At 33.9% G+C, this 23411-nt stretch overlaps 1 protein-coding gene across 1 annotated transcript in view; it reads right to left on the bottom strand.

The window, feature by feature from the left end:
* Positions 1–23411, bottom strand: part of CCDC178 (coiled-coil domain containing 178) — a 157497-nt gene that overhangs the window by 128109 nt on the left and 5977 nt on the right. Inside the window, exons 5-14 of the mRNA XM_088130764.1 lie at positions 22490–22684; positions 19828–20048; positions 17783–17925; positions 15703–15856; positions 14055–14150; positions 13826–13962; positions 8669–8852; positions 5032–5094; positions 3295–3456; positions 2136–2249 (exon numbers count right to left, since the gene is read on the bottom strand). Coding sequence (XP_087986890.1) covers positions 2136–2249; positions 3295–3456; positions 5032–5094; positions 8669–8852; positions 13826–13962; positions 14055–14150; positions 15703–15856; positions 17783–17925; positions 19828–20048; positions 22490–22684 — 1469 coding nt within the window. The remainder of the gene's footprint in view (positions 1–2135; positions 2250–3294; positions 3457–5031; positions 5095–8668; positions 8853–13825; positions 13963–14054; positions 14151–15702; positions 15857–17782; positions 17926–19827; positions 20049–22489; positions 22685–23411) is intronic.

Below are 23411 nucleotides of genomic sequence, written 5' to 3' on the forward strand. Positions count from 1 at the left end.
GCTGTGGGTGTGGATGGGACGGGGAGATTCTTTGTCTTTACTTATTCAAAACTCAGAAGAAAGGAAACTTAACAAAACCATGTGAAATATCCTAAGAATATATTGGGGTCAATTTAGCAACCACTTAATGAGAACTGTTTTAATAAGATAATCCTTCTTAAAACAATTCAGCCAAACATTCAGATATTTATTAATTCAAGGAAAGAAAGACAACATTCATTCATACTAAATTTCAAATAAAAAACAATAAAAACAGTCTCTTGGAATTTGTATAATATTTTAGTGGAATCCTGGATTCTGGGGCATATACAGAATTCTCTGCAGATAAGACTGCCTGAGAGTTTTTAGCAACCTAATTAGATATGACCAGGATGACTTACACTAAGAGCAAAGACCCACATATGCATGAGAATCTGAAATCAATAAAACTGAGCTTCTAATGGAGACAGGTTTGTTAAGCTCAATAATGGAGCTAAAAGCTTTATTTCTTACATCAACAGTGTTAACTAACCAATCAGAAAACTATTTAGCCCATTTGTTTTATGAATCTTATCCGATGAAAGGGTTAGTTCATTCCAAACAGCTACAGCATAGCTTCATGGACAACCCCCACACCCCCCACCAAAACCCAAAAAACAAACCAGGATGAAAGTCTCTTCAGATTTCATGGTATGATTCAAAATGCCAGAAAATGGCAGTACTCACAAGTGCTCAGAAGATAATGTTTGGCATTGGGTCACATAAAATATTGCATTAAACCTATCAATAATCAAGCTACAGCACTTGATAGCTGCTGAACATACAAGGATAATTCTATCTAGACTGGCTAAGCTCACTGAGTGACTTTCCTGGCAACACTAGTATACCATCTAAATGTACAACTTTAACTACCATTTATCACTTGGTATTTGAATAATATAAGCTACTGTAACCCCAAACCAAACCATATTATAACTTAATATGGAATGTGAACCTAGCTATTATTGTCTTAAGACCTGATTCTTCTTACTGACCTTCTGAAAGTATTTTCCCAATTAACATGGTAATACAAGAGAGTTTTCTTTGTTTTGGTGCTCTATTTGTGGAACTCCCTTCTAAAGGAAATGCAAGTGATGTAATCTTGGCACCAGATTAAACAAAATGGCTGATTTGTTGCCTTGATTAGTATGACTTGATCTACAGACATGGTAGAAGCAAGGAAGGTTTGCAAGGATAAAAAAATATGGTTATATATTGTGAGCAGTATTGACATAAACTAGATTTAGATTTCCTTTTCTCTTATCTCCTACTTTTAATTTATATTGCTTGTACTTCTTACTCCTTTTCTGTACTTTGCCTAATTTTGCTTATCTTGAAAGGGTGATAGATATCCAAAAATACAATTTTCCTGACTTTAGATTTATTCATGATTGCATTTTAATTTGTTTTCATTGTAGAGTAGTGTATTTTAGGATTATGTGATAATTCTGCATTTTGCCCAATTACCTATGGGTGCAAGGGGGTTTGTTAGTGTTGCTGTTGTTATTATTATTATTCAAAAAGAATTAGAGACTCTAGACATAAGATTAAAAGCACTGTTTTGGTTAAATTATAGATGTCAACTCTCCTGGTTAGCCACATTAACTTCTTAATTTCTTACAAGTATGCTCAATAAAAAACAATGTAATACAATGATAATGCACGTAAGACATTTTATACAAAGGCCTGTAATTATAAACACATTTATATAAACATAGTATTCATAATAGCCAAAATAGCTCACTTGCTAACATAGACATCTACAATAGTAAACATCTACCATAATTTACAAAAAGATGCCATCTGCTGTGCAAAGGTACAATCAGCAGGCTATTTCTATCAGGATCCAACACTTTTTCTTCCTCATATTGATTTTCACCTTCTGTTCTCCAAAGCCCCCCCAAATATTATGAGTCGATACAGAAAATAAAGAAATGGAAGTGAATCTTGCTTTATATTTTACCCCATCTCAAGATCATGGACATGATAAGTTCATTTAAAAAAGGAAAAGGAATACCACATACAGAAATTTTATATATGTCCAAGATAAGGGAGAAGCATCTGTTTAGCATTTGTAAATAAACAAAACTTATTAATGCTAATATTAACACATTCACCTGTTTATCAGCTAATAGGTTCTGAAAATACTTCTTCTTATTTTCTAATTCATTTTTCACATTTTTCTCCTTTTCATCAAGTTCTTGAATCTTCTGATTCAATTCAGCTATTTTCTGAAAAATATAAATGCAGACCAAAAAAAAGTAATAAAATCTAAACAAAATGAAGTCTGATAAATTTGTTATTAAACTTTATCACTTGGCCTGGTTTCTCAAATCCTCAGCAACAGTTCTACATTGCCACACTAGCATTCCCACTACTGAGCTGTATTCATCCATGGAGTCAGTCAATTGTTCCCTCCAGGTTTTCAAAAGAAAGACACAGAAACAAGCAGTGAACTGGTGACCCACTGTCATCTTCCCTTCTCATTTCAATGTAAGGAGGGAAAAGGGCAAAACCTGCTACAGTGTAAAAAAAACAACAAAGCCATCCCTCAGAATGACTGGGGAGGATAGGGGAGTCTGGCAAGTTATCATGGCTACAGGAAGGATGGGGAAAATCATCAAAGCTGTGCAGACAGATTAGGGAAGAGTTCCCACCAGCAGAATCTCACTCACTCCACCACTTCAGATAAAAGGCTGCAAAACTGAACTTGCGGTGTTTCCTCTGGAGCAAGCTGAGCTAATAGTTTAGCAGTTCAGATTCCTCAGCCCCAACAAAATCCAAGAGTCATGGAATACAGGAGGTGGCACTGATCTCAGTGCTGAACATTTTTAATTAACACTAGTTGAGTAACTAAACATATAAAGTTTTACTCTTAATATGGGGATGCTTATATAACCTTTGTTTTCACTAAAATAAATGTACAGGTAAGAAAAAAGATATACAATTCCTGCCACATTCCCAATAAGCCTTTTGGTCTTTATCATCTTGTTTCTACTGACTTTTATCCCTTGGGGAAGAGCTGATAGCATTACTCACTGCCATTAATGTGCCATTTTGAAAATATAATTATTTCTGTCTCTTTTTTTGCATCTCACTGAAGCCATTACAGCTAAGGAGTATCAGCTATTTTACATTTAATTTCATATTGACATGTTGATTTATTCCAAATGCCAATTTGTATTCCACTATATTCTGTGAAGTAAGGAAATTCAAAGGCATTTAACAAGGGAAGTATAAAGGAGCAACATTCTAATATGTTCTTATTTAACTTACCTCAGTAAGTTCTTTGTGCATATCTTTATTTTTTGTCAGTTTTTCTAATTGTTCAGCTGAAAGCAGCTCAAATTTTCTTAATTTATGCTTAGCCTTTTCCTGCAATTTCTGATGTTCTTTTTTCTTTTTATCTAAGTCTGCTTGTAGTGCTTTAACTCTTTTCTGTTCATAATATAAACAAAATACGTTTACTGAAGTACTTGAACCAATGGGAGACACCCAAAAATAGACAGTTCCAGCTTTATCAAAAATACATATCTGGACAGTTATTTTATGAAACAGTTAATGTTCATACACTGTAATTTTTAAGGCTTTACACATACCACCACATTTTCATTACAATTTTAAAAGTCTTCAAGATGTATGCTTTCCAAAGCATTCCTTACAGTATATATAAATGGATTCCTGTGAGCAAATTGGGAAGAAAGGTAAATAAGGCAAAGACTTTGAATTATAATCTCTACTAGAAATATGGATGTTATAGTTGAAACTGTATAATTCCTGGCAGAAAACATGCCAGCAGCATCACTAGTCTGGCAGCATATTTCCCTTGCAAATTTCAGAAGAGAACAATTTATACTGCTTTTCAGAAAGTCATCTGTCTGTACCCTGCCTGCCACAATGTTTATTTTCTGTTGGGATCCTGGATAGAATAGTAGACAATAGATGAAATTAGGCCCTTTCAAGAGTCTGGAGCATCCAAATGGAATGTTGTAATGATTCTAATATCCAAACTAAATCATCATTTTTTTCATCATCCTGGTTTTTACCAGATGCCTATGAGACTTTCTGCCCCGTATTTAAATTCAAAGTTGCCTTTAAATTAAAAAAAAGGGGGGAAAAAGAACCTCTTCCCTGAGATATGAGCCAGAAAATAGTTATCTCTATCTATTTACCTCTCAGTAAATGAAGACAATTATCTGATTTTAAGGTAAATTATTTGGGGAAAAATAGTCTTTCTTTCAAGTAAATGCAGCATTTCTTCACATACTCTTAGATGTAGCCCAAGTATAAAAATGTTTTAGGAAATCCTGTTTCAACTTAACTGCACAGGGGGAAGAGAGACAAAAGAGATGTGCTAAATGTTTGCCTGTTACCAATTTGGGCAATTTTGTTGTTTTGCTGCTGCACTTCAGGTAAATTAGCAACTGTGAGGGTTTGTGATATATCACCACAGCAATAGCTGGATGATCTTGTAAATTCTGTAGAAGTCCCATACAAAAAAAAAAAAATCAATCATATGCAGAAGTGATTACATATTTGCAAATACTTCATTTCATCTTCTAATTCTGTAATCTGAAAACAGTTGGGTTTTTTTAACCTGTATTTTAAAAGATATCTGATTTTAGGGACTTAAGAGATCTTTTAAATTTATGTACACAGTGGCAAGCAAACTGTTCCTTTTTTATATCTAACAAATTTCTTTACAAGGTTGGATTAACGGGTTAAAAAAAGAAAGTTAACATTTGATCTTATGGTCATCTAGGGTTGATGGTCCCCTTCTGCCAGACAAGAAACATAGATGGCCAAGAAAACAGTTGTCTACAAGTTCTTCCATTATCTTGAAATATCCTTACTATATAGTATAGATTTCAGTGTTGTCTGTGTATCCTGGTGTTCAAGCAATCTTGCCATACATCATGTCATAGATTATACAAAAGAGATGGTGTGAATATCAATTAAAAACAATGAAAAAATATTCTGAACAAACATTTTAAAAGTTACTATTTTCCTTACCTGAGTCAGCTTCCAAGCACTTACTTCATCTCTAATTTGTTTTTTAATATTCTCTTCAAAATTCTATCAAATAAATAGAACAATTACAATCTATAAGAGTAGACAAAAAAAGTACAGAAACAGCCACAAAATAATCTGTAAATCAGGTGAAAAAATGCTAAACTAAAAATATGGGAAACTACTTAACAAAGTAGCAATTCTTTTGCAATATAAAATTGAAAATAAATTATTGACCAAATTCCAACATCTGAATATTAATATCCATAAAAAAGGCAGTTCTATAGGATACTTTGAAACACTTATGCCCAGGCCTCCAAGGAACTCCACATATCTGTTATCAGATCTAGGTATAACTTTCTATTTCAGTACACTTGTTAATTCCACTGCAGAATACTGAAAACTAAATTCTAGTGTATGTTAACAGACACTGAAATGATTCGAATCATCAGTTCAGTTCAAATGATGAAAACAATATGAGTTGAATCAATCTGGAAAAGCAAATCAATTCAGTGCCTTGATTTAAAACTTCAAATTGAGTTTATTCTTTTTAATGTGGATTTTTCACTGACATCTTGAAACATGCAAAATCTTGCTTTCCGCTTTCCAGACAGTTTGTCTCCTACCAGAGGATTTGAGACTTTTATCTTTTGAGATAAATTTAACTATTTAACACATTTAACTATTCCATTCAAGTATGCTCTCTAAAGGCTGGTTGTGGTGTTTTTAAATTTTGGGTCACTAGTTCTACATAGTTTCAATTGTTAACACCATATTACAAGATTGCTTTAATGAAGCATTCCAACTGACCCCTCCCCCTCTCCCCCCCAACATGAAAGGCTCCAGGAAGAAGATATAAGTTAAAAAGGAACCAGAATGCTGTCCCAAATTTACCAGGGGGAGGGGTAAGTGATGTTATTCAGTGTCTTAATAATGCAAGTGCTAGAACTGGAGTCCTTCTATAGGTTATTGTCCACTGATGGAACCCTTCCATGAAAATAATAAGAGTAATTTTTCAGAGAGAGCCAATTTGGTGTAGTGGTTAAGGCACCAGGCTAGAAACCAAAAGACCGTGAGTTCTAGTCCCACCTTAGGCACGAAGCTTAACTGGGTGACTTTGGGCCAGTCACTCTCTCTCAGCCCTAGGAAGGAGGCAATGGCAAACCACTTCCAAAATCTTGCCAAGAAAACTGCAGGGATTTGTCCAGGCAGTCACCAGGAGTCAACATTGACTTGAAGGTGTGCGTGCGTGCACATACACACACATAAGTTCAGATGCTGCTCCTTTCTTTTGCAGCTGCCCAAACATCTTAAAATTTGTTCTGGGGAGAAAGGAGATTGGCAAATTATTTGGAACAGTATCAGAACTAGTACAGTGCTGCAAAGAGAAGAAATCACTAAAAGCATTTCCCTCCTTATTTAGTGACTAATATTTCCTATTGATTGTGGGACAACAGATGGATAGTACCCCAATTAAAAATTACTCTAGTTTCTTTTATGTATATTATGTGTCTTTATCTCTCCTGATTAACAGCAGAATTTACTTTTTAATTCTATAAGAAATAAATTTTCAATTACGGAAATCTGAAATAATTAAAAACCCTAGTAAAATTCAACTAAAAGTCACAGGTAATGTAACGTATAATGATTAGGTACACTAGCTGCAGATTTTGAATCCTGTCAAATTTGGATAAAGACTACAATATACTTCTTCATTAGCAAAGGATGTAAAAATCTACTTATCTGCAAATATCTCCCTTGAATTGTGATGCTTATTCCTAAACTGGTTTACAAATAGTGCAATGCAAAACAATAATTCAAAATATGGTTAAAAACCATGGTTTACGTTCCAATTCCAAAGAAGGGCAATGCCAAAGAATGCTCAAACTATCGCACAACTGCGCTCGTTTCACATGCTAGCAAGGTTATTGTCAGGCCTAGCCCAAGGAACTCCAAGAGACAATGCCAATTCAGTCCAGCTATGTTTATTAGCTACAACCTCTAGCAAGAATCTTCCCAGACTAAAACTCCAGCTCCCAAAGTCATCCAGCCACAACAGTGTGAATTCTTCAGGTGCCAGTCTCATCCTCTTATTTCTCCCATGCTGTTCTGGCGAGCTAAGAAAATGTTTATCTCCCTGAGCCTGGCCTTCATAATTCAATTCCATCACAGTTATGCTCAAAATCCTACAAGCTAGGCTTCAGCAGTATGTGAACTGAGAACTACCGGATGTACAAGCTGGGTTCTGAAGAGGCAGAGGAACTAGAGATCAAATTGCCAACTTTCACTGGATCATGGAGAAAGCACGAGAGTTCCAGAAAAACATCTACTTCTGCTTCATTGACTATGCAAAAGCCTTTGATTGTGTGGATCACAACAAACTCTGGCAAATTCTTAAAGACATGGGGGTACCAGACCACCTTACCTGTCTCCTGAGAAATCTGTATGTGGGCCAAGAAGCAACAGTTAGAACTGGTCACGGAACAACCGGTTGGTTCAAAATAGGGTAAGGAGTACGACAAGGCTGTATACTGTCACCCTGCTTATTTAATCTATATGCAGAGTACATCATGAGAAATGCCAGACTGGAAAAATCACAAGCCGGAATTAAGATTGCAGGGAGAATCAACAACAACTTCAGATATGCAGATGATACCACCCTAATGGCAGAAAGTGAAGAACTAAAGAGCCTCTTGATGAGGGTGAAAGAGGAGAGTGCAAAAGCTGGCTTGAAACTCAACATTAAAAAAACTAAGATCATGGCATCTGGACCCATCAATTCCTGGCAAATAGAAGGGGTAGAAATGGAAGCAGTAACAGACTTCATTTATTTGGGCTCCAAGATCACCGCAGACGGAGACTGCAGCCATGAAATTAAAAGACACTTGCTCCTTGGGAGGAAAGTTATGGCAAACCTAGATAGCATATTAAAAAGCAGAGACATCACCTTGCCGACAAAATCCGCATAGTCAAAGCTATGATTTTTCCAGTAGTAATGTATGACTGTGAGAGCTGGACCATAAAGAAGGCTGAGTGCCGAAGAATTGATGCCTTTGAACTGTGGTGCTGGAAAAGACTCTTAAGAGTCCCCTGGACTGCTAGGAGGTCAAACCAGTCAATCTTAAAGGAAATCAATTTTGCTCATTGGAAGGATTGATAATGAAGCTCAAGCTCAGATGCTTTGGTCACCTAATGCGAAGAGAGGACTCTTTGGAAAAGACCCTGATGCTGGGAAGGATTGAAGGCAAAAGGAGAAGGGGACGGCAGAAGATGAGATGGTTAGATAGGATCACTGAAGCAATGAGCATGAAACTGAGCAAACTCAGGGAGGCAGTGAAGGACAGGAAGGCCTGGCATGATATGGTTCATGGGGTCACGAAGAGTCGGACATGAGTTAACGACTGAACAACAATGGTTAAAAACTTACTAGAAAAAGTGGCCTGGCAAGCTTCTTGAACTAGAAGCAAAAATCAGGCATGAAGTTTTTCACAGGAAGGAAATGAATATTATCATAAACTTGTTTTTCCAGAAAAAGCAATTTCATCAAAATTGGATAAATGCAGTAAAATTCTACTCTGTTCAATGCAATAATTAAATCTTATAATTAAATATGATAAAAATTGAGTAATACTAAAACAACCTTGAAACGTGCTTTTTCTTTAACAATGTTTTGATCCAATTCCTCCAGTTTTGTTTTGGCTTCATCATAAGTCAATTCAGCAGCATAAAGATCTTTATTGACTTTTTTTAAATGCTCTTCCAGCCTACGAATATTTTTATGCAAAACCTGAATTTCTGATTGGTATCCCACTTTTCTTCTTGCACTGTTAAAACAAATTTAAAAACTGCTTACAATATTAGCACTTTTTCAGTAGTTTAGAAAGGCTGGATATTTTTTATGCTTTTATGAAGAAATGCCGCATTTTGCTTCCTCTTTTATAATCAGGAGTTTACTGACACAACATACGTTTATTTTTTAAAAAATATATTTACTGAGTAAACAAAGACAGTAAAACAGTGGTTATGTATTATAAATGTAAATACATTATTTGTTGTGGAGAAACTTAGAACCTTCATCTTGAAATGCTAATCAGGCTGGATATGATTATTACCTGGATGGGAGAGCTGTAGGTTAGAAAGTTGAAAAAGTTGAAAAAACATCCTAAAAATTTTGGTATTTTTGTCAAGAAAACCATTTGGATGTGAACATGAAATCACTAGGAATTGTGAGGTGTTTGCCTGTTATATCAGTATGGACTAAAAAGCTGGCAGAGCACACATATAGCTGAGAGATGTAGTATGGTGCAGCGATTAAGGTGCTAGACTTAACCAGATTAAGAGCTAGCCCTCAGCCAGGGAAGCTCACTAGGTGACTTTGAGTCAGTCATTCCCTCTCAATCCAACTTACCTCACAGTGTTGTTGTGAGGAAAAATAGGAAGACGGAATGCTGCATATGCTGCCTTTTGCTCCTAGCAGGATATCAATCAGATAAATAAACAAACAGCTTGCCACTGTTCAGGTAGCATTAAAAACTCTGTATGTATGTATTAAAAGTGTACAAAATGTCCACCAAGTTTCAAATTTATAATTAAAATATTAATTTTAGTTTGAGTTTATCCATTACAGCTTCATCTTTTCTATCTCCCTTCCTTAATAGCCTCCAGAGTCAGTTGGAGTCAGGTAGCGTCCAAATTTAAACAAACAAACAAACGCAGCCATACATTCTAGTAGCGTGATCCTGCTGATTACACTGACTCATTTCATGTTAAGCCATATGAGGTTATTGGATTTTTCTCTTACTGTAATGTTTGATTCTAGCCATAATGGTTTGTAAATTCAATCAATCAATCAATCAATCAATCAATCAATCAATCAATCAATCAAAATGTATTTATGGTCCAAGACCAAACAATAAAAGACCAGCATACAATACAGTAACTATAAAAAAGAATTTTAAAAATTGCAAGAAAATCCTAAAGCAGTTAGCAGCTAACAATTAATAACATGAGGAAGGAACCAGATGGTTTCTGACAGCTATAGCTATTGATAAGAATTTTGTACCCTTCTTAGAGATTTCTGAAGAGCAGTCACCCAGGAGAAGGGTGATAGTCTCCTGGTTGCAGTGGCAATTAGAGCTGTTAACAATTGGAAGTATTAAGCTTGATCACCATTGGGTGTACAGTGGACATTTTAATAGCACGTCAGACAGATTCTACCTCTGAGCCTGAACAGAAATAATTTCGGCTTCCGTATGGGAGGCTTATTAGTTGAGCTGTTGTCCTAATAGGTGGTGCTCCAGTTCGGGCCAAAATAGTCTTCTATGTGGAGCATATAAGATGTTAAAGAAATATTTAGGGATAGTCCAGGGAGGAAAGATTGTGCTATAAAAGGCGCTATTATTTTGGATATCTAAGACCCAAATCCTCTGCTTTAGTTCAGCCAGGGTTTTTTTCAAGTCCCAAAGCAGTGCTGACAGGGTGGGACCACAATATGCCCTGTCATTAATTTGTCTTCTTAGTTGGAAGAGAACCTATTCAGCAAGGTAAGATGGACTAAGGAAGTTCCCTAATAGACTTGCTTCAGGCAGAATCTAAGACCACTAAGTCTTAATTGGGCCCCAAGGGAAATCCAGCCTAATTCTAATCATCTTAGAGCACTGGAAGTTGAATAAGGAAGTTGTAAGTAACATTTTCAAGAACTTTGATTGGATTGCTTCTAAACTAGGAGACTCCTTATCAATATATAACTGAGCACCATATAGCATCAAACCCAAAACTTTGGCTTTAATTAGTTTAATAGCTGCTGGGACATAATTGTTATGGACAAAATGTAGCAATTGCAAGGGATATTTTTTGGGCTTTTGTTAGAAGCTCTCTTGTTTGAGTAGACCAGCAGGTAGAAGATTGAAAATAGACACCTATATATTTAAAGGATTTCACCTGTTTGATGTTTTTGCTGTTGATCGTCCATCTAATTGGGGCCTTAAAGCATTTCCTAGAGAATGGCAGTACTTTTGTTTTGGAGTAGTGATAGAGCTTTAAGGCATCTTCAGAGGCCTACTTGGGTTAGACATTATGGCTGCAACATCAGCATAAAGGAGAATAAAAATGGGGCAGTGGGCAAGGGAGGGAGAATAGAATTCTGGTTTAGCAAACATCTCAACAATATTGTTAATGTAAAAGTTGAATAATACTGGGGCGAGGATACAGCCTTGCTTTACACCTTTGCTGGTAAAAATGGATTTAGTTAAATCACCAAGGATATTACCCTTTACTTGAGTGGTTAGGCCAAGGTGTAATAGCATTATTAGCTAGTTTAATAGCAAGATGGTAGCTAGTTTCCTCCAGAGTTGATCTCACAGAATAGTATCAAACCATGATTTATGGCTTAACATTATGCATTAATCCACCACCATAGCATTTTCAGCAAAGTATGGTTAAAACAAGCCATGTCTCAGGAAAATATATGAACTCACTATTGACTAACTTCACAAAACATACTGATGTGTAACTCTGTTTTGATAATTTTATCTTTAATAATGGTTTCCACTAATTTATTCAGAATAGGCATTCCGCTCACATGTCTGTATTTTCCCGAATTTCTTCCATATAATTTTTAAAAAGTTGGTATTACGCTGTCTCCTTTTCAAGTATTACACTATCTCCTCTGGTATAGAAGCAAATCTTGGGAATATTTTTGTTAGATAATGGTCTAACAAATTTGTTGCTCTCTTAAGATTTCTAGTTTGACACTTCGATGTGCAAAGTGGCACCAATTTTAATACTAGATTACCATGTCCCACTTGTTCTCTTCCACCATAATTCCCAATATATCTGTACATTCCTCTAAAATCTAATGGCGCCATTTTTCCTACCTTGTTCTATGTTTCGTCTATTAAGATATAAATACTATACATATTATCCCTCTTCAAATGTCTTTCACACTTATATGTCTGACTTGTACCTTCACTGTATGCCTATGTCTGACTTGTATTTTTCTGTATATCATATTTGGCCTAATTTATTCTTGACTAGAATGTATATATTCCATCATTTAAATACTCCGTTTCTTTTGCAATCTGATGTGTGCAGTTAAAAAACATTTTTTAAAACTGTGGTATGAGTAAGTTTCCAGGGAAATTTACCAAGACATGTTTAGCTGCTATCTTATTTTAACAAACACACATACTACACACATACATACAAATACACACACTGAGAGTTTAAGCCAAAATACTGAACCTAAATGGATATATTAAATGTAGCTTAAAGAAATATTAGCATTAATTAGTGAGTGGAAACCCCTTATGGACTTTTTACTGAAAAAAGAAAAAAATGAACTGATGATTTATGGATTTGATGCTTAGAAAGGACAGGTTATGGAAAGAAGGAAACTCTGATGTTAGAGAGTAAAATATAAATATATTTATAATGTTAAGAAGATCAGAAAAATCTTTATTATTCTTTTTTTCTTTTTCTTCTTTTCTATCTCTTGTTCTTTATTTCTTTTTCACTTTTCTATTACTTTTCTCTATTTCTCTTATCTTTAACTTAAAATTTGTATTGTTTTTTCTCTGTGGAAAAACCTCTTTAATAAAAATTATTTATATATATATATATATATATAAACATTAGCATATATATATATATATATTAATAAACATTAGCATATATATATATATATATAAATAATTTTTATTAAAGAGGTTTTTCCACAGAGAAAAATACATATACATACTTACGTACATACATATATATAAACATTAGCATTAGTCAAAAATGCAATTACTTTTTTTATTTGATTGGAGAGAGGTGCAGAGCATATAAAGTCCATTGCAGCCACAATAGCACTGTATGAAATGTAATAATGTATTATGTATGTAATATTTAATATTTTTGCTATTTTGCTATATTGCTATTCAAATAAGCTCTCATAGTATGAAGTAGCTTCGGTTGGGTTAAATGACACCTCCAACTGCATTGCGATTCAAGTCTCACTCTTGTCCTGCAATTTCTAGGAAAATGGCAAAGTTGACATGTTAAATACAAACTCAAACTTAACATATGTACTCTGGCTGCCAGTTTAGAAATTTACCTAAGAACTGGAAGTAGTTTTAAAAAATCCTTTAAGTAATGCTGTTCATTTGAGATTTATAGATCAGTTGTGGATATTTTTCTTAGGAACAGAACATACATTTAAACAATTATTATTGTATCATTTCAATATTTGTATTAATTATTGCTTACTAAGCAAACATAGGCTTTAATCTACTAAAATTAATTAGTATTAATTAGCCTAAGAATTAATCAGTTGTATGAGATTCCTAAATGGCCATTTTGTATCTACATTGGTATCTTCACTGTTGCTTATTCCAAGGAGTTTATAATTATTCTTGTTAAGTCTGAGATGAAGCAAAATTAGTCTGTTGCTACCACAGTGTTCTCTTTAGCTCCTTCTAATCTCTTTGCTCTCTCCCCTGCCCCATTTCCCATCATCTTAGTATTGGCAAAGAGGCTTTGTGTATTTGGATGGGATAATACATCTTTTGAAAATGTCTGAAAAACTTCCTTATTTAAGTTATAATTTATCAGTTTAGTACTAGTACCTGAGGTTAGGCTAATTCAGATTTTGGAGAAGTTCGACCAAAATCAGTTATCTTTCCAAATTAATTTATATATAGCTCAAGTGAATGTCCTATGTCTTCAGTGAGAATAAAAAGGCTAAAAACAAAATAATACTGTTGAATTGTGTTATTCAGAATGTAAGCATATTGGTTGTTAACATAGCACCACTTACCTCTCTTTGAATTTTTGCATAAAGCCTGCATTTTCATTTTTAAGATATTTGTTTTCATTGTGCAAATACATTATTTGTTGAAGATCACTCGCAAGCTTATCCTTCAGTATTTGTAGATCAGACTCTTTACTGGATTTCTACAGATTATAACATAAACAATTATGAAAATACTGACATGAGTTGAATGGAAAAATATTTTTATGTACTGTATATGCATCTTAAAACTTACAGAGCTTTCCATATTCTTCACCTCTTCAAAAAATTTCTCTAGCAGTTCTTTATTTTCATTTTCTTGTCTGGAAATTTTCAAGTTCAAACGCTTTTCCTAATATTAAAAATACATTATTTAATTAACATTAACTTGAAACAGTACCACAAATATACTTCACAATAAGATTATTATAGTCTACCAAAAAACCCAAAGAAAACACTATTGTCTGCAAAGACAACCAGTTTTTAAAAAATCTCTATGATATATTTAGCATCATAAGTGTATACATAAAATGGAAAAATGAAAGATGAAAGGACTAGCAAAATATTCTTTAAAAAATTAAGATGAATTGTGGTGAGCATGATGGATCTTGATGAAAGAATATAAATGAAAGTAATTATACAAGGAGGCAAAGGGAGCCTAATTATATGCATGTTGGAATTCAAAATATGATAAGAACTAGTAAAGTAAAGGCCATATCTTCTATAAATTCATATAATCCTCTTCAAACTTGATCTAAATTGATGACTATCACTATATCTTATGCATATAAATCACATAGCTTAACTATGATCTGTGTGAAGGATTTCCTTTTCTTAGTTTTGAATCTCTCATCATTTAGCTTTATTGGATGACCCCAGGCACTTATAGATATTTTATCTTTATTCATTTTTTTACATCATGCATAATTTTATACATATATAACAAAGGTTATACGTGTATAAATCTTCTGATCTACATTTGTCCCAAGCTAAAATGTTCCTGAAGTTATAGCATTTTCTCAGAGAGTTGCTCAAGCTTTTTGGTCACTTTTATAACTCTATTCTGGACCTTTCCCAGCTCTGCAAGGTCTGAGATAATCAGAGCAATATGCCTTTGAATAGCAGTTGCTGAAGAATATGAATGAGATAGTATTATTGTGCTTACTGCCACTGAGGAAGCAATGCTGGACTAGATAAGGTTATGACTTTATACAAACATATGTTTGTACCTATCTTGAATCCTGAATTGTCCTTCCTTCCATTCACAGAAGGACACTGACAAAGTGAGAAAAGGGTTTTGCAAGTGAACTGAGGAGATTATCAGTTTTCTTTCCTCATGCAGCTCCTTCCTATATTACTCAGGTGAGTTCCCTCAGCCCTGTACAGCAGGGAGAAAAGGAAATAACTGTATGTTGCCTCCTCACTTTTGATAGGGTATTTTAGCTAGCTAGTTCCATTCATGGGAAGTTACAATTTCAATATCAAAATTATATTAATATTAAAATTATAGAGGACTAAAAGTATATTCCAATAGATGTTTACTAGGAAATCCCACTAAATGCAGTGGGACTTATTCCTAAACAAGACTGTGTCCTTGATAATTTGTCATATATAACAACTTAATGACACTCATCCTGGAGAGTGATAAACAGGGATGATGTTAGCCCCAGTGGAACCTTCAGGGATCTGTAGGCCCCAGTTGCTAAAACATGCTGGGTACTGATGCCGGAATTTGCAAGATAGAATGTATGCAATTTTTAATTAAATATTTTCACTGTACTATGTAACACATTTATTAGTGTGATTGCAAGTTGCCTAAGTTTTTAATAGACAAAATCATAGGATTTCATGTGCTATTACATTTTTGAGAATTTCATGCTTTGCACTTAATATTTAAAACTCACTTTATCATGCCAAGACTTTAAATCAGCTTTTGTATCTGCTTCTTGCTTGATTAGTTCTTCAAGGCGATTTTCATTTTCCAGTATTTCCTCCCTCAATCCATTTATCTTATTATTGAAGTCAGTATAAAAAATGTCAGTTTCTTTTAACTCATCCCTAAAAAGCAGCAAGAATCAAGTGGTCTATTTCTCCAAATGTATTAAAGATCAAGTGAACATTTATTGATAATTGCCGTACTATCAATCTCTTTATAATAATTGCATTCATCTCTTACACCACTAGTAAAAGTAGCAATACTACTTTCTTAAGTTCTGACATCTAACATACCATGTAAGCCTAAGCATGTTGATGAAAATCCCATTAATTTTCATATGATTTACAGTTCACAAGTTTCTGCAGTCTTAGTTTCTTGTCAGTCAGCTTAGCCAACGAATACTTTTGCAGTGTAATAAAGTTTAGCATTATATACTGGAAGCTAATAAGAGAGGACAGAGAGCAGCAGAAAGAATTCTGGATTTGCTCACTAACAGCAAATATTGTATGTATTTTATATTCTAAAAAGCGTCCTAGAAAAGTAGAATGCAGAACTATTTCCAGGTCAATACTGCCAATATACTAGCTGGTTAAATTAGCTTCTTCTTGTATAATGGCAGGTAATCAATTCTTGGTGATTTTGCCATCCTTCTTGTGTGGAAGATCCTACAATATACAGGAGCAGGGGCTTTTTTGCCATTGGAAAAAACAGGCATCAAGAAAGGATAAGAAGAAGGCTCTGTTCCATGAGCAGAACTCTGCTCCTAGTAGATAGGATTCAATCCAGACATTCATTGAAACTTCATTATACTATGGTGAGGAACTTCTGATTGTAAATTCCTTCTTTTGATAAACTACAATGATGTACAATTAAGGAGAACTGCTAGGCACAACACTAACATTGTAACATGTCATATGAAGAGAAATTATGCTCCTAAGGCAGAGAAAGGTTTTGTTGTAATTAGAGATATCACTTAAATTATGAGTACCATCACTGATAAATGAGGGTTTTTTCTATATAATAACTAGGAATGCGCAAAACATTCTGTACACAAAACAGTCCTTGTTGGCTGGTTCATGCCTGAAATGAAACATACATTTGAGATTTATTGGTTCATGCACTGAACAAAACTGATGCAGGAGTGTTTCAGAGGAGGGGAAGAGCTAGGAAAAGCCAAAGATATCAACTGTGGCAGATGAGGAAGGGATAGAAGGGCAAGACTGGTATGTATTGCTCCTTCTTTCTCCTCCTCCCCCCAGAAGCAACCAGCTTGGCATACTGCACTAACTTCCTCCCTTCCCCTTCAACTGCTGTCAATAACTCAGCATGGCAGATCCACTGGCCCATCTAATCTTCCTTATGCCTTTGCTCCCTCCTGCACAGAGTGCAAGATACTGTTTTTTATGTTCCAGAATTTATTCTTGATTCATTTCTGGCTACAAGAAAATTCCACAAGCTTTGGCTGTTAGCATGTTAGCTGAAATTAATTCCTTAATTGATCCTCCCCAGCACTACTGTATCATCTTCTTCCCTTCCGTTTAGCAAAAGCTCTACTATTTCTCCTATTCTCACGAACCAACAAATTATTGCCTTACTTTTCCATTCCAACTATCCAACTCCAACCTATTTTCCATGTTTGTTGTTATGGGAATAAAACAAAAGGAGATCCCTCTGTAAGCCATCTTGAGAACCTCAAGAAGTGGCTGGATATAGCTCAAACAAATTAATACATAATAAATAAAATCACCTTTTTTCTGGAAAACTTTAGACCATCTGCCTAGAACAAAGCACATATCACTGAGATAATCACGATTTCTTCCTCTCCTTAACCATATAGTACTTCAATTCTTTTCCCTTGGGAGAGGCATTTGTCATAGCTGTTCTTTACAAAACAGACAGTGAATCAGCTTACCTATATAGATGGTGCTATATAAAAACAACACAGCTTTCCAAAAGAATCAAGATCTGTTATCTGAAACTCATGTTTCCTATGTATAAATGGAGTTCACATAAAGAATAATTATCTTAGAAAATTAAAATACGCTTACATAAGACGCTTTAATGTAATCTCATCAGCTTCTATTTGCTCCAACATATATAGCCTTTTCTTTTCACATTCTTCTTTGATTTCTTCATGCAATGTTTGCACTTCCAAATATTTCTGATGAACAGTATCATATCGAGTTTTTGCCTTTCAAAATTAATTTACAATGTAAAACTAAAAATATCACAAAGAGTATGATAATAACAATACTCAAGTACCATATGAGATAATATTTTAATTTTGCATTCTTTCATAATTCCTTTATCTGATTCCCTAAAACAAACCAACTTAGTTTAATGGGAGTACCATAACACTGTAGACATGCATGTAAGTTTCTTTAGGAAATCTGTATACTTAACTGAGGATTTTTTTTCCAAAAAGAAATTAGAGTCTTTCCCTTGGCCACAGAGAATGAGGACTATGACCAAATAGCCTAATACAAAGAATTTAAAAGAGGTAGCCTATACTAATCTACAGTACTATAATGAAATTATCAGTGTCTTACTTCACATTTTTATCTCACTAACATATTGTGAATTTATCATCTGAATGTATTTATCTGGTAAAAATTAACTCCCTTTTTATTTTATTGTATTTTCTGTATCCCCAAAAGTTTTTTGCAGAATCATGGTTTGGAGATAACAAATCAAATAAACAATCCAATTGCTACTATCTAAAATAACATATGTGATTATAGCTGTAGCATCAAGCTTAAAGAATTAAGACATGCTTAATACTTTTAATTAATATCTGTACAAACCTTTTTGCAAATAGCCAGTAACAAACCACAATAGTGCTAAAACAACATATATGCAATAACATCATCCTACAAATGTCACTATTACTTATGGCATTTGCCAGATTTGTGGCATTTGCGTGACAACATCGAGACACTCGTATTGTCATTTGCTCCCCTTTGTCCCCTTCATGGACACCCATGGTATTATTACAAAACTTGAATTTCTTTTTTTCCTCTTACAGACATGACCACTCAGAATCTTAGAATTTTCTCATACATTAAATATGGATATTCATGCAGATTACCTTACATATTTCTTTTAACAAACCATACTGATGTCTTAATAACCATAATGAAGGGTTTATAAAATCAGCTGATGCAGTGCACATGTGTGTGTGCACGTCTGTGATATGCTGCTGCTGATAATCCAATTAGTATGTAATTTCTAAATTAAGTAAATCCAACCCAATTCCAGGAGACAACATCCTAAACCATATGTTTTATTTTGCTTTGAATGAAGCAGTTTCATAAACAGTAGGTTTTTATAACAGGATGGAGCTACTAACAACAGAGCCAAAACAGCCTTTTGTTCTACAATTGTTCCAAGATTCCAAAACTCAAGAATTCCATGGGTAAAGATTCAGTCAACACCTCAACCATTAAGAATTAGGCTTAATATAATGAAGTTTCTAATATAGCTATTGAGAATCTAATAATGAAAACATTAGGCTTGCCTTTATTAAGCCACTACTTGCATTTATTTATTTATTTGTTTCACAGTGGCCGCCCATCTTGCCACTGTGACTCTGGGCAGCAGACAAAAAATTAAAAGCATTAAACAATAAAACAACTCAGTTAATTAAAAAAGAAATTACAACCACAATTTCATGTGCAAAACAAAGACTGCAATTTCTATAAGGAAGATACTACATATCAAAGTGAAAACTTTGTAGACTCAAGGAGTAAAACTTGCAGGTAACTTTTTGATTTTTATAGGGCTTTTTTTATAGAGAAAATCATGATTGGATGTAATCAATATTAATATTATACTTCTATTTTAATATTTAATCTCATATTTATATTCTGAACAGTTGACCAAGCCTGTATACTGCTATAATAAAACTACCTTTTGATTTCATAACAAATCATATGCTTATTTTTCATCCTCAAAAATGAAAAGCATGGATACTGTGTTATTTTTTTCACATTTCTTCATATTTAGATATATAGCATTACTATTAGGCACAGAAATTTAAAATGGGCACGTTCTAACCCAAAAGAAATACAATTAAAATATTGAACCCCTTTACCTCCACAAATAATGTTTTTACTCCTTTCATAGAATCATCTTCATGACATAGCTTTTCTTCCAGCAGAGGGCTGTATTTCTTCATGAAGTTTATCTGCTTCTGGATCACTGAATTAGCTGCCTCTATTTTTGTCAGTTGGTTTAGTGCATCCTGTAATTGCTCATTTTTTTGTTCAAAATGCCACTGTAATTCTGTAATATCTTGCAAACATTTCTCCCATTCTGCAAAATATAAAAGAAACTATTTATTACAAGAAAATGATAACTATTGCTTTTAAGTTTAAATATATAACAAGTTGCTACATTGCGAAATATATGTACATTTCCCTTCAAAAGATAATTTTATATCATCTGCCTATATACAATGCTGTGATTGTCACTTTCTGAAGAAAATTAATGTCCATATTGTATAGTAGTCTATGATAAATTACTTTTCAGCAATACATATAAATAAGAAGCTAAAGGTCTGATTGTTATTTCTGTTTCAACTTTTTTCTGATATGGTTATCACCACAGATATAAAGAATCACCCGTGCTATACTGCTGGAATACTCAGATTAATTTTTTAAAAAATAGGCAACAGCAATTTCCAGAAAAGAAGTCAAATCTCACATATCCACTAACATTTCAACATCTGAAGACAAAATGACTTATGAAGATAGCATCCTGAATTATTTCCTGTAAGTAATGGTTACTATCTCACAGCTCCAGAGAGCATATACCTGGAGCCCATCTCATCTGGATTTTGCATTTGCCAAGCATAATGAATAATAATTTCCTAAACCTTGCAGAATGTACATTTCTAGACATTGTTTTGAACACTGTTCAATATGCATAACCTTCAATAGGCCTTAGAAAACTGAACATATCAGCAGGATTTTCTATGTTCTCCTACTAAGATACTGAAGAAGTCCTCCTTTGACCTGCCTATGCTTGGCAACTTTTGCTAAATCTCCAACTCTACTTCTTGGAAAATGTTACTGAAAAAGTGATGGCAAATCAACTACAGAAGATTCCAGAGGATACAGATGATCTGGAACCTTTTCAGTGAGGATTCAGACCTTTGTTTTGGTATTATATGTTTTATTTTGTTGTTACCTATACAGAATCTGTTAGGATTGGGATAGAAATATTGGAAATAAATAAATACAGTAAATAAATAAGCATAATTTCGTTAATCCATTAGAGTACGTGTGTATATCTGCAGAACTATGAATGTTGTCTGCTCAGTGTACCTAGCCTGTGGTCAAGCCTCCAACTAATCACAAGAAAATGTAAGTGGCACCTATAGTCAAAACTGAAGCAAAAATATATTAATTTAAAAAATGGGAATGTGCATAGTATAACCATTCATTGCATGCGATTTGTGATAAATTTGACACAAAAGAGGGATATTAATACACTCTCATCAAGTACAGTGTATTAATATCCCTCTTTTGGGATTAAAGAAGAATAAGTTGCTAAATTTAAGAAAAACATTTAAACAAAAGAGATTTCTGCACAAACAGCAAGGAGGAAGGTGAAGTAATGACTACCAATTAATGTTGGTGGTGATATCGTTTAATTTCATGAACTGAAACAATGATTAAAAAACAGCAGAGCTGTGAATTTTGTATGGAGGCCAGGTGTATTAGGGCCGTTCCTATAAAGCAACGTGCTCTACAAATATGTGTGTACGCAAGAGAGGAATGTACTGTACATCTTAAATTGCCTTGGAAAGAAATCCTGTTTTACCAAGTAGTGACAAACCACTATGAAGAAATGGTTTGTGCAGAAAATGTCACTTTAGTACCATATTCATATGAATTTAATGTTCACTTATACAATTTTACCCTAATTAAACTCTGAGTGTTATAACACAATATTTTAATGCTAAATTGGTTTTTATTTCATTAAGTATTTTCAAAATTCTACCACATATAACAAAACTCAAGTGGAGTGCAAAAGACTATCTCTCATTCTGAAATCACTTATGAGAACCTCATGGAACTATACATGCTCCCTCACAGAATCCTTCAGTAAGTTTAACTATACTTGCAGTAATATTTTAAAAATGAAATTCTTTATTTAGGGACTGTGCATTCTGATCTAGCAGGGTGTATTAATTTTGCTCCCATGTTCTCTGATGTCAGAATACACACATTCCCCAAGGACTGACTGACATTTTGCTCAGTGCCTGGAAAGAAGCCCACAAAGCCTTGCACTAAACTTCATACTATGTGTGAGCATATTTATACACATATTCTCTAGTGTCTTTTGGAGATTATATTGACAGGATAATGTACAAAATGCTATCAATGTATGGATTACTAAGGAGTAAGCAAATTGACCAGGGTATAGTCACAATATCTTCCTGATGAACATACACACTCACTTTGTAATATATGAAAATAAATGCAAATACGGCTTCAAATAAGAGCAGTATACTAAGTTTTGATCTTTTGGACATGGTAGATTGGATTGGTTTTCTTTAAATTCAGTGTATGTTTAAAAAAAAAAAAGGCCGACATAATTCTCTCTCTTGGACTATTATTTCATCACAGTTATTTCAAATGCTCCCAAAAAACAGAATAGTAATTTCATTTTTTTCCCCCAGAAGTTCTAAGATGGCACACAAGTGAATCAATTAATTCTTTTTTTCTTTACATGGCAATTTTTCATACCTTTTTGAACAGCTTTGGGAAGCTGTTGTAGTCTCCAAAATGACAGTTTATCTGAATTTCGGTATAGGTTTTTTTTACGTTGCTTCTCAAACTCCAAGGCTTCTTCAGCATCTTTACGTTCATTTTCTAATCGTATAATTAACTCTGTGACTTCTGCTACAACAGCAGCTGTTTTCTCCTTTAAAGGCTGAATATCTTCAATTAAAAAAGCAAATAGTAACAGCACATCTCTCTAAAATGCACAATTTAAGTTTCATTTTTAATGTTACTATGTAGCACACAATCCTAAAAACTAATGCACAAAATTTCAGATTCCTATACAAAATGTTTGTGTATGCAAATCTATATACAATTTAGATTTTTTATGTGTTATTCTACTGCTGAAATAATATATGCAATAACATCTTAAAAGACCAAAACTTCTGAATATTCAGAATTAAGATAGCTGTCACCAGCAGTAGTCTAATCAGATTAAATGCAAAGTACTGTGGCTAGCATGAGCTCATCTGAGAGCATTGGCCATTTCTACTATCACATAATTTAAATGAAAGGGCTTAGCAGCTTTCTTTCAGCCAGTTTCATTCATAGAGTATAGGGAAATGTCCCACTCACTTGGACAGGTTTAATGAAATATCTGGAGTTAAATATGAAACTATAGGGGGTGGGGGGTGGAGGTATATCTCAGTAATTCAAGAAATGTTGCACTTAGACTTTCCCTCTCTTAAAAAAAAAAGTTGACTGTCTCCAAAAGTCTTGAATTCAGATAGGTGTTGTTATTCTAATTCAAACAAATAAAACTCAATGCTTTCAATTAGTCATTCGTTCTTATGTGGACTATCTCTGTCTTTAAGCAATAAGTTTTCAGTCTTATTGTACATATGGACTAAGTACATATAGACTAAGAGTTTATTTTGGTGTTATT

This window comes from Python bivittatus, unplaced genomic scaffold (assembly GCF_059951505.1).
Source record: "Python bivittatus isolate LINGU-HERP-01145 unplaced genomic scaffold, Pbiv_v1 ctg000840_np1212, whole genome shotgun sequence".
NCBI classification, from domain to species: Eukaryota; Metazoa; Chordata; class Lepidosauria; order Squamata; family Pythonidae; genus Python; species Python bivittatus.